This window comes from Hypanus sabinus, chromosome 26 (genome assembly GCF_030144855.1).
Source record: "Hypanus sabinus isolate sHypSab1 chromosome 26, sHypSab1.hap1, whole genome shotgun sequence".
Classification (NCBI taxonomy): domain Eukaryota; kingdom Metazoa; phylum Chordata; class Chondrichthyes; order Myliobatiformes; family Dasyatidae; genus Hypanus; species Hypanus sabinus.
In genome coordinates, this window is record NC_082731.1 from 38,678,702 (window position 1) to 38,691,722 (window position 13,021).

General features: G+C 42.0%; 1 protein-coding gene across 1 annotated transcript in view; it reads left to right on the forward strand.

Annotated features, from left to right (window-relative positions):
• Positions 1-10,915, forward strand: part of bckdha (branched chain keto acid dehydrogenase E1 subunit alpha) — a 57,999-nt gene extending 47,084 nt beyond the window's left edge. Inside the window, exons 8-9 of the mRNA XM_059950903.1 lie at positions 4,634-4,805; positions 6,560-10,915. Of these exons, the coding sequence (XP_059806886.1) occupies positions 4,634-4,805; positions 6,560-6,730 (343 nt within the window). The 3' untranslated portion in view covers positions 6,731-10,915. The remainder of the gene's footprint in view (positions 1-4,633; positions 4,806-6,559) is intronic.
• Positions 10,916-13,021: the final 2,106 nt, after the last annotated feature.

Below are 13,021 nucleotides of genomic sequence, written 5' to 3' on the forward strand. Positions count from 1 at the left end.
GAAAAGGGGAGATGCGATGAAACCTGGGTGTCATTGTACACCAGTCATTGAAGGTGGGCATGCAGGTACAGCAGGCGGTGAAAAAGGCAAATGGTATGTTGGCATTCAAAGCAAAAGGATTTGAGTACAGGAGCAGGGAGGTTCTACTGCAGTTGTACAAGGCCTTGGTGAGACCGCACCTAGAATATTGTGTGCAGTTTTGGTCCCCTAATCTGAGGAAGGACATTCTTGCCATAGAGCGAGTACAGAGAAGGTTCACCAGATTGATTCCTGGGATGGCAGGACTTCATATGAAGAAAGACTGGATCGACTAGGCTTATACTCACTGGAATTTAAAAGATTGAGGGGGGATCTTATTGAAACGTATAAAATTCTAAAGGGATTGGATAGGCTAGATGCAGGAAGATTGTTTCCGATGTTGAGGAAGTCCAGAACGAGGGGTCACAGTTTAAGGATAAAGGGGAAGCCTTTTAGGACCGAGATGAGGAAAAACTTCTTCACACAGAGAGTGGTGAATCTGTGGAATTCTCTGCCACAGGAAACAGTTGAGGCCGGTTCATTGGCTATATTTAAGAGGAAGTTAGATATGGCCCTTGTGGCTAAATGGATCAGGGGGTATGGAGAGAAAGCAGGTACAGGGTTCTGAGTTGGATGATCAACCATGATCATACTGAATGGCGGTGCAGGCTCGAAAGGCTGAATGGCCTACTCCTGCACCTATTTTCTATGTTTCTGCTCTCCTAAACATACCTATCTTTAAGAAACACCTTTCTTTAACATGGTATTTTATCAGCCTTGTTGGCTTATTGCCATTTTGTTGTCTGATAACGTTCCTCTGAAGTTCCCGGATAACTCATTACTTGTGTTAAATACACAGAAAGGAAAGACTTTAATTCATGGTTTGGGCTGGTTGTGACTCTGGAGCAAGCATCAGGTTGGCATGTTGCTCTCACCTGGGCAGTTAATCTATTTGCTCTCCTCTGGTCTGTAAAGCTGAACTGAAATCTGATTAGAACCATAGAACATTACAGCACCGAAACAGGCCTTTTGGCCCTTTTTGGCTGTGCCGAACCATTTTTCTGCCTAGTTCCACTGACCTGCACCTGGCCCATATCCCTCCATACACCTCTCATCCATGTACCTGTCGAAGATTTTCTTAAATGTTAAAAGTGAGCCCACATTAACCACATTATCTGGCAGCTCATTCCACACTCTCTGTGTGAAGAAATCCCCCCCCCCCCCCAATGTTCCCTTCACCCTTAACCCATGTCCTCTGGTTTTTTTCTCCCCTAGCCTCAGTGGAAAAAGCCTGCTTGCATTCACTCTATCTATACCCATCATAATTTTATATATCTCTATCAAATCTCCTCTCATTCTTCTACACTCCAGGGAATAAAGTCCTAACCTATTCAACTTTTCTCTGTAACTCAGTTTCTCAAGTCCCAGCAACATCCTTGTAAACCTTCTCTGCACTCTTTCAACCTTATTAATATCCTTCCTGTAATTCGGTGACCAAGACTGCACACAATACTCTAAATTCGGCCTTACGAATGCCTTATACAACCTCACCCTAATATTCCAACTCTTATACTCAATACTTTGATTTCTAAAGGCCAATGCCCTTTACTGCCCTATCTACCTGTGACTCCATCTGCCATCTTTCAGCCCATTTCTTCAGCTGGTCCAGATCCCTCTGCAACCTTTGAAAACTTTCCTCACTGTCCACTACACCTCTAATCTTTGTGTTATCAGCAAATTTGCTGATCCAATTTACCACATTATCATCCAGATCATTGATATAGATGACAAATAACAATGGAGCCAGCACTGATCTCTGTGGCACACCACTAGTCACAGGCCTCCACTCAGAGTAGCAATCCTCCACTACCACTCTCTGGCTTCTCCCACTGAGCCAAAGTCTAATCCAATTTACTACCTCACCATGAATACCTAGCGAATGAATCTTCCTAACTAACCTCCCATGCGGGACCTTGTCAAAGGCCTTACTGAAGTCCAGTAAGACCAGTACTGAATTACAATGCTTCGTTAATAATTGAGTCCTCATTGTACTATTAGTTAATGAGTCATTTGATATTCTCATCATTTGGTCATTCATTGAGGTCTCTCAATTGAGTCCCCCTTTTAGGAATGTCAAAGAATTAAGAAATCTTAATGCTGGTTTCTCAGGGCTCTGCCAGACATCACCTGCTGACATCCTGGAAACTGAGCCAATGCAGACGCCACACCCAGTACATAACTGACAGGGATGCAGGTTACTGCCACATAGACAGTAACCTGCATCCACACACATTCACTAAAGGAATACTGCTAATCTGTTTGCTTTGAAAAGTCACACTGCCGTAGTCAGTGTGATGTTCGGTAGAGATGCAGGGAATTTCCTGGCCAGTAATCCTCCTACTCCCATTGGTTGTGAGGACCTTTGGACATTTTGGTGACGTGCAAGGTGTTGTGCAAATGCAAGACTTAAGTTTTCAGTAAGTAATAAAGCAGAAATGTGAGAAAGTCTGGAGATGCTGGAAATCCAAAGCTGGAGAATGCTGGAGGAACTCAGCAGGTCATGCAACATCAATGGAAATGAATAAACAGTTGACGTTTTGGATCTAGACCCTCCATCAAGACTGATAAAATCCTGGATAAACTTTTCTCTGTTCTGACTATGTAGCTTTCATTGTGTTCATTTGTAAATGGCAATTATGCCTCCAGGTCCAATGAAGTGCAGTGAGGGCTTTTTAATGAGTTAACAGTAGCTACTGTAATAAACAGGAAAAACCACTCTCAAAGTTCAAAGTAAAATTTATTATCAGAGTACATATATGCCTGTACATACAATCCTGAGATTTTGTTTCTGTGGGCAAACTTAGCAAATCTATAGAACAGTAACTGTAAACATCAGGAACTGTTAACTGTATAGACACTGCAAATGTAAATATAAATATAATAAATAGCAAAAAATAACAAGCATGAGATAACAATATAACAGAGCCCTTAAATGAGTCCTTAAGGTGGTGTAGCTATCCCCTTGTGTCCAAGATCCTGATAGTCAAGGGGTAGTAACTGTTCTTGAACCTGGTGGTGCGCGTCCTGAGGTTCCTGTCCTCTTCTACTGATGGCAGCAGTGAGAAGAAAGCATTGCCTAGTGGTGAGGATCTTTTCTACAGTGACGTTTCATGTAGATATACTCATCTACTAGGCTGAATCCACCACCTTTTGTCGGATTTTCCGCTCAAAGGCATTGGTGATTCCATACTAGGTCATAAAGCAGCACACCTTCCGTCACACAGCTATAAAAGTTTGCCAAGGTTTTTGATGACGTGGCAAACCTCTGCAGACTCTTGAGGAAGTAGAGGCACTGGCAAGCTTTCTTCACAATAATATTTATATGATGGGTCCAGGATGGGTCCTCTGAGATAGTGACACCCAGGAATTTAAATTTGCTAACCCACTCCACCTCTGCTCCTTGCAGTAGATCTATTGGTGCAATTAAATATTGTCCCTGGTGTTGCTCTTTAAATTTCCATGGAAGTCTGTTAAAAGTTAATACCAATTCAGTGGAGATTGAATTTCATTACACAAATCATGGAAGGAGAACACCAGTGGTAGTGCAACATACCATTACACTGTTCTGGTTATATTCTCAAGGTTTTGAACTTATAACCTCAGACTCTTGGGTCATGGTGCTTTGTAAGACTGCAAACTCCACAAACATGAGTTTTAAGAGTACCACTGAGCACTCCTGTTGCTGTTCAAAGTGAAAATCGAAGTAAAATAAATTATCAGAGTACATACACATCACCATGTACAACCCTGAGATTATTTTTCTCTGTGGGCATACTTCTATGGAACAGTAAATGTAAACAGGATCAATATAAATGATGAGCATGAAATAACAAGGTAAAAGAGTGACGCTAGTTCTAGTTACGCTAGTTTGAGCTGGAACAGGGAGAATCAGGTTGTCGAAGTTTGGATGTGGCCCAAGTTCAGAGAGTGAGAGACAATTCACCAGGTTGACAGTTCACAGACTTCAATGTGAACTTTGCAGAATTTTTAAGGAAAGGAAAACAAGGAGCGATTGGCCAACTGGACTGTTAACTAAAGCTCTCAAACTGAAAGCAAAACGCCAACACTGTGGCTGAATGTAATATGTAATACGAAGCAATACTGTTCATTTCCAGCGTCAGTTGAAATGATTTTCTCAGACAAGGATGAAGGTAAGCAGGGAGCATAATGTTGCTGTGCTTTGCTCAAGTCTCGACAAGACTGCAACGAAATGAAGGGAATTAAATGCTGCCATAATAAAACAATAATTAGCTGGAACTTGCATACTTGGGTGTACAATTGCTGAACCTGTTGCACAGTTTGCTTATGGGAGCATCTAGACCCTGCAGCAGAACCCATGATTGTGACACATGCCCTGCTGTGCTCTGTGGTTAACTAACCTGCTAATGCGTGTAACAATTACTGGGTTAATAGTACATGTTGACTTCAGCTGTGTTATCACATTTAGGTAAGGAATCTGTGCCTTCTGGAGAGGGGCGGGGAGTGTTAATTTGGAATGTGATCTTGTTTCTCGGTGCTGAAACAGATTACAGATCTGTGTTGTGAATCTCCCCAGGATTGGCCATCACAGCACCAGCGATGACAGCTCAGCCTATCGATCCGTGGATGAAGTGAACTACTGGGACAAGCAGGATCATCCCATCTCTAGGCTCCGGCACTACATGGAGAACAAGGGATGGTGGGACGAGGAGCAGGAAAAAGCATGGAGAAAGCAGTCTAGGAAACGGGTAAGTATTCTGCCAGGTACACAGAAATTGCTGCACCTTCTCCTTCAAGTACTTATTTAGCATTCCTTTAAATTCATGCTTGCCTGATATCCCACATGGAACTCTTACTTAACCTAGGATTTTTATTCTGCCATATATATGAAAAACTTTTAGAATCAATAATATCAAAAAAGGATTTAGAAATGAAAATTGGTACCGCCTGAAATAGATACAGAAATTTAGGTAAAATAATCATCTTAATGGTATTAATTGTACCAATCAATGATAAGGACAATGGGGACCATTTAGTAAACAGTTGTTTAACATGATCAATTAAGGGTAAAAAGTTAACTTTAAATAAATCCTTATGCTTCTTAGTAATTTTAACACCCAAATAAGTAATCAGTAACCAGTCTGAATGGTGATTGTCTATAGTTAGGAACTTGCATATTTAATGGGAAAAGTTAATTCTTATTAAGGTTCAATTTGTAACCAGAAAAACTACTTATCTGATCAAGTCGTGGTATTACTGCAGGGATGGATTTCTCTGGGTTAGAGATATAGTGATAGCATATCTGCATATAGTGATAGCATATGTGTCCCATTCCCACGAATAATACCAAATATGTTGGATGAATCATGAACAGTGATTGCCCAGGGTTCCAAGGCAATATCAAATAATAAGAGACTTAAAGGAACTCTTAACATACAGAATTTGGAACTTTCTAAGTAAAGGCAAAAGAGTACTAAAGCCAGGAAGGCGTGCCAGATTTCCAAGTGCATATGTCTTATGCAGTTCTATCTACCAGACTGTTAGAGTGGAGTAAGAGTATTAGGTAGGATACAGTAGAATGGTTCCAGGGAATAGGGAGTATGTTTAGAAAGGTTAGTGAAGTTGGGGTTCTTCCTCCCAGAGTCTTTTTAATGGAGTTATACAGGACCCGAAACAAGTCCTTCAGCTGTCTGGTCTTATATCAACCAGGAGTCCTATTTTCCCATGTTTGATCCACAACCCTCTCCTATCTATGTAAAGGCAAATACTTTTTAATGTTGTTAATATAGCGGCCTCAATCATTATCTCTGGCAGCTCACTTCATATACTGCCCACTCTCTGGGTCAAATAGTTGCCCCTCAGGTTTCTAACAAACCTTCCACCTCTCATCCTAAACCTGTGCCCTCGAGTTCTTGATTCCCCAACCAGGAGAAAAAGGTCCATTTTAGCCCTTTATAGTTTTGTATACCTCTATAAGGTCACCTCTCATTCTCCTATGCTTCAATTAAAAAACGTCCCAAGCTTTCTACATAACTAAGTCCCTGGAGTGCTGGTGTCATCCTTGAAAATCTCCTCCATACTTTTTCCAGCATAATGGCATCTTTCCTGTAACAGGATGACTAGAACTGTACATGACATTCCAAAAATGTGGCCTCACCAGTGTCTTGTACAATTGCAATGTAACATCCAAACATCTTCTCAATTCTCTCTTCCTCCCTCTCAGCACTGAGATTAGGCACTGGCTTTGAAGGATAAGAGGCTGTTGGGGAATGAGGGTGCATTTCAAGAAGGTGGAGGGATTCAAAGGGGCAGTTGTGGGAGGGACAGTGGCTATTGAGGCTGAGGGATATGGGCATGACGTTTCAGTAGAAAAGCAAAAAATTGAAGAGTCATCATTGGTTGGGCTGTTGCGTCAATGCAGTTTAGGAGACAACAACATCCAGTGCAATAAAACAGCTGGATTATCAGCAGTTTAACCAGCTGACTGTCATCCCCTTGCCAGGTGATGGAAGCCTTCGAGGAGGCTGAACGTGCACTGAAGCCCAAGGTGGACTATTTGTTCTCAGACGTGTACGAAGAAATCCCAGTCGTGCTGAAGAAACAGCAGGAGGCCCTGCAGAGGCATCTGAAGATGTATGGAGAGCACTACCCCCTAGACCATTTTGAAAAGTAAATACCACACTCTTGATTCTCAGCTCCACCCAGCACACCTCCATGTGCATGTCAATGAGTTTCATCTCAAGTCAACAAGATGGCTTCCAGTTAACCCCCTGATTTCCAAAATGTAGGCTGATTATGGTGAACCTTTGATGTCCTTTCAGTTTCTCATCCTGTAGATCTGAGTTGTGTTGGTTGTTGGGTATTGGAGGCGTCTGATGGCTATTAACCTGGCAGATGGTGAATTCCTGATTTCCCTGTCCCCTCGCAGCACAAATAACTCAAAATGAATGATGTCAAGTGTTCCGTACACCTGTAAGCCAGTTGGCTGAAGGTATATGTCACGGTAACACAGAAAACATTATTTCATACATTCAGATAAAAGCTTGGTTAAAAGAAAAAAGTAAAAATCAGTTAAAAGGGCCAATTTTTCTTCCTTGACTGAAGTATTCCACCAGGTTTAGGAGGAGAGATGATGTTCTGATATTTGGTTTGTGTTTTATTGGCCTCTGTTTTGGTCTGTGGATCTCATATATTTCCTAATGTGTTCTGACTACAAAATAGAGCTTGTTGTGTTGAGAATAATTACAAAGATAAGGAAGCAAATCTTTTGGACCTTGTTTCAGTTGCTTCTGTCAGCTCTGCCATCCTTTGTATTAATGGAAATGACACTTTGCCTTCTGCAGTAGTCTCGTGGTTTTAGGTGTCCTCTAGGGCCGTTAGGAACTCTAGAAATTCTCCTTGAAAGTTCTGTGGTGAATTACAGAAAGGGGAAAGGAACCTGGGTTCCCAGCTGTCTACCCTTCAACATAGGCTCAGATCCAGAGAGTCTGCTGCATCCTGTCTCACATCAATGGGAACCAGATAATTCCCGCAGAGTATGGCCCACAGGAATCAAAGCTTCGAGCGCAGGGTGAGGGTGTGTGGAGTCCAATGTTGGGACAAAGAAGGCAGAAAAGTGAAAAAAATGTGGACATGAAAAATATTAGCACACTCTGCTTCAGTCCATGGGAAGTGCTGGTCATTGATGCTGGCGTTGGCCCAGAATAAGACTAATATTGACATCTGTACATCACCTCGGTGGCTTGTACATCCCAGAGCTGCTACTGCGCATCTTTGCTTATATGACCATAAAGGCCATTTAGCCCTTTTCACTGCTGACCCTGTGGCTACCCTTCTGTGTTAACCCCAGTTCCCAGCATTTGGCTTAAGTGCTGCCAGTGACCTAGCTTCTACTACTCTCCCAGGCAGTGCTTCTCATGTAATTTCTGCTGAAGGTCCCTCTCACGGTCTGTCCTGATGCAGGGCTTCAATCTGAAATATCGACGGTTCCTTTCCATAGTTGCTGCTCAACCCACTGAGTTCCTCCAGCTGATTGTTTGTTGCACCCTCAGATCCACTCTAAGTCTCTCTCCCACTTCCCCTAAACCCATCTCCACTAGTTCCATCTGCCTGATATGGAGAAAGATTTCCTGCAGTCTGCGTTGTCAACACCTCTCAGAATTTTATGTACCTCAATCAAGGTCTTGGCCAAAATCGTATAGCTGCCATCTTCAGACTTCATTGTAGTCTGAATACTTACGGTGAAATTCAGAGCCAGACTTTCCTCTCGGTGTACCCAGGACTCAGATGGGGACCTGATTTCAGGTACAGTGATGTCAGTAATACAAAGGTTTATGGCAGTGGTGGAGAAGAGCTGAGAAACCTGCTGAGATAACTGAGGATCCATCTTCAGCTGTTTACAGGACATTCTGTTTCCCCTCAGCTTTTTCTTCACAATGGATGTAATCAGATCTGACATTGCCTTCCTGATATTGCACAGTAATTCATAATGCTTGCAGATACTGCTGTGCTATAGAGCAGACAGTTAAGATAATTTCTAAGTTCTCTTGTTGTGTGGGAATGACTGCCTTTCCTAACTTAAGACACAGGCGCATAATCATGACTGGGACAATGTGGTCTTCAGGAAACGACACAGCTCTCTGATGACAAACTGAAGTCACCAAAACCACTGGCTTGCGGGTCATGTTCCTTCTCCAGTATCTCACCACTTTCCAGCATAAACAGCAGTACCGATGTAATCCAGTGGTGTTGGCTGCGACACTGCACGTAGTCAGCTGGTTGTGAGCATAAACACCCTGTAGCAATGTCCATATTGTGAAGTCATTTAAAGGCTTTGTATTTCACAACACTTCAGGTAGTGGATTACCAAGTATTAAAACAAATGGAGGAACTATGCCAGGAACTAGCTCAGTCAACAGACCGCAAGGTCATTCAGCAGTAACACAGCAGAGCAATGTGATGTTAGCAGGTTCCCCCTTCCACCACAACTCTAGGTTACAGGTTTCTCCTCAAAGCACACACTTGAATTCAAAACATATAATGTGATCCAAAAAGATGTCTCTTTGGACACTTTCTACCTTCTTGCTTGTGTGTAACGAGAGAGGAAAGGGGACACAGTGCCTTAAGCTTATTTGCAAGTGGACATTGTGATTTGAATAAACTGACGAGCCCCAGTGCTTTAAAGTCTTCAATGCAAAAGGTGAAGAAGGTCTAGTAGATGTTTTTTCTCTGTAATGAGCCCTGCACATCTTCCACCACCACCCAGTTTTTCTTCCCCTTGTTGCACAAGGAGACGTATGTTAGTTGCTGTCCCACAATTTACTCTCTTCTGCTTCATAGCTGAAATAGTTGCTAAGTCTGCTTCCTACAGTGTTCCCAAAACCTCTTACACTCCTTCAGCAATGACTTGCTCAAAGGCTGTGACATAAAATAATGTTTTACTTTTAATGCCCGCCCCCCCCCCCCACCCCCCCGCATTTGGTAGTATTAAATATTTCATGTTGGTTCTAAAGCATCAGTTGGTGTTAATTTTCATTTTGAATAGAGATGAGACTTGGATCTATGCTATGGATGGAGTCACTGCAAATCAGTTTGTTCAGCAACGACCTCTCTAATCAAAGAGTTGTGTTTACTAGAGCACAGCTAAAGCTCCTTATACCATTTTCTTGTCCAAAGGTGGTCCCAGTAGTGTAGGGAATTTATTTGAGACTCTGGGATCCTCCAGAAGGGTTGCAGACCATTCCAGTGGCCACTTCTGGCTGCTGAACATGGGGCATCCTTCCCAACAAAGAGATGAAGCTTACTCAGTTTACACTAAGCCACCTCAGCTAAATCTAATCCATGTACGTTTCTGTGTGAATGGTGTGTGGTATTCAATATTCTCTTTAATTATCCATGGTTCATACTTGATTTCAGAACCTTTAATTTCTTGCATTGGTTTAATTTGTATTGGTGTATCCGGAAAACTGGCTTTGTAAGTGTTCTGTCAAGAACTTCCTGTTGCTCTGTAAACTCTCCGGCAACTTCATAGTCAATACAGTGTGACTTGCTGCTGTTAATGTGCCAATTTAAAGGTAACTTAGACACTAAATATATGTTGCCGTGAAGTTGAGAGCTATACCGGAGAATGCAACTCAGGGGAAGAGGGTTTGATTATTGTCTAAAGTACATTAGGGAGTAGCCTCAGCAAATCTGAATTTCATTGCTAAAGTCTGTTACAAAATATAAATGTATTAAAGTTGTGTATATTATCATTGATAGTTGAGGGATAAGAATAAAAATAATCAAAATGGTGAGTAATTGTGCTTTGTAGACTTGGCAGTTGCTATTAAAGGTCAGATGTTTGACATAAAAAAATCAACTAATATTTTCTCTATTGTATGGAGCAGAAATGGATCTGCAACATGGTTGGAACTGCTACTATATAGTGTACTCTGTAATCACCTCTCTATGCTAACGGTTGTTCTGAATAAAGGACAATTAAAGCTCATTAAGCCAGCCTGTAGCTAAAGGTGTTTGACCTTGGCCGTCAACTTCCTGGAGAGAATTTCCTGTCAGGGAAACCCGCTTGGAATTTTGAACATGTGACATCTAACTTCCCTCCTGTGTGTTGGAAGAGTCGAGATGCTCCTTAAACTGTGGTATCCAGACCCCCCCTCATGTAACCTACTCATTAACTGCCAGGGAGCATGGAAGGAGCACCGTAGGGTTTCTAAGAACTTCCTGTGATGGAAATGGCAATATTTTCATGGATGTCTGTTACAACTGACTCATTAACAAGTGCAGGTGGATGTTACCTTAGTCTGCCTTAGTAGCATGTGTAAAGATATGAGCAATAAAAGTTGTATTTAAGAACAAATTTGTTCATTTAGTGTCTTTCTTTCTGTGAGGTCTCTGTTGAACAGGGTTGACCTTGGATGTTGCGTTCTAGCCCTCTAGGTATGCTAGCCTGAACACAACGATATGGAGAGCATGCGGTTGCCCTTGTAGCAAGTTCCTTACTTCCGTACAGAAAGGAATGGCAGAGACTGATAGTTTGGCACCAGCAGCATCACAGGAGATCCCAGTCAGTTTTGAACTCAATATTGCAGTACCTTGGGGAATTTCTGCTCTGGATTTTTCCCTTGGGGTTTACTCCGGAGGTCTTCTCCATGAATGGCTATAGCAAGACAGCAGCGGAGGTTTGAGATCAGGGTTCTCCTTCTCCTGGAGCTGTGAGCCACAGATGATGAGCCCATCTGCCTGAAACAACTGGTTTTAAGGCTCCAGTAACCTGCCTTTGCCTTTTCTTCTGTCAATAGAAACAGTTTCTGCTGGGCTTAGTAGCTAACACACATATAAAAACCAGGAGCTGGACTTGGTTGTCAGAGGTTATTCGGGGCACAAACATTCAGAGGCATTTAATAGGTAGTGGGAGCTTATGTCCGTTAGCACACGGCTATAACAGCCTTAGGAACCAATCTCTGAAAGAATAGACAAATTGTATGTTGAAAGAACGAAATTTAAACTGAAAATCAGAAAACTGCCATTGCTGTATATCTGTGTTAAAACCCACACAATGCGCGAAACATTCACCAAGAAAGTCAGCATCGATGGTGAGAGGAGCAGTTAACATTCCAGGTCAAAGGGTTCTGTGATCAATAAGTAATAATGTGGTAGTTTTATGTGGGAAGAGTGATGAGGATGTGGAATATCTGTGATTAGGTGAGGCCAGTATTGCCAAGGGGGTGAGTTGTCCAGTCAAATGGACAGATAGGAATTGGTCAAGGAACATAAAAAATTGCTAATCACAGTGAGTTAATTAGTCAACATCACAGATGGATTTCTCACACAGAAGTAGTCTGTTCTGAATCTTACAAAGAGAGCAAGTCATTTGAAGTTGTATTTAAAGAGCAAACACGAGGAAATCTGCAGATGCTGGAAATACAAACAACACACACAAAATGCTGGTGGAACACAGCAGGAACGCACAGCACTGTCAACATTTCAGGCCGAGACGTCGACAGTGCTTCTCCATCCAGCCAAGGGAAAACTTCTGGCAGATTCATAATTACGGTCTTAGATTATTGAAGATATTGATCAGCTGCCAAATCAGGCATAGTAGCTAAAAATGGAATTTAATTCTTATAAGTACAAGGCAATGCATTTTGAGAGGTCTACCAGAGGTTGGATGTAAACACAAAGTACACTGCAGATGCTGTGGTCAAATCAACATGTACAAAAGCTGGATGAACTCAGCAGGTCGGGCAGCATCCATTGAAATGAGCAGTCAACGTTTCTGGACGAGTCCCTTCGTCAGGACTGAAGTTGGATGTAACTTTAAAGGTAGGATCACAGGGAACATTGAGGAACACAATTGGTGCTTGTACATTTGTTCCTGAAATAGGTAAGTAGAAAAGGTAAAGAAGTAATTTGCTACTTTTCATTAGCTGGGCAGAGAATAAAAGGACATTGAAGTCATATTTTATAACATTTTGGTTGCGCCACAGGGCATTTCCGGTCACCACTTAGCAGGAAGAGCATGATGCCACTGGAGATAGTGCAAATAGGATTCACCGGAATGCTGCCTAGGAGGGAATGTTATTGTCAAGAGTATATTCTGAATAGGCTGTGCTTGATTTCCTTGGACTGAGTTGGAACCTGTTAAATGGGCATTAATTTTAAGGATGAGAGCTTTTCTCCATAAAAGAGATCTATTAACACTAAAGGGAATATAATTAATATGTGACGTGTAAGATTAGAGGATGGAAATATTTGTTTTCATCCAAAGGGTATTGAAAGTTGAAACACTGCCCAATGGCATGCTGGAAACAGGTGCTTTCACAATATTAATATGCACCCTGTGGCCATTTTTTTTTAGGTATCTTCTATATCTGTCTTCGCTGCTGTAGCCCGTCACTTCAAGGCTCGATGTGTTGTGCATTCACAGATGTTCTTCTGTACACCATTACAACATATGGTTATT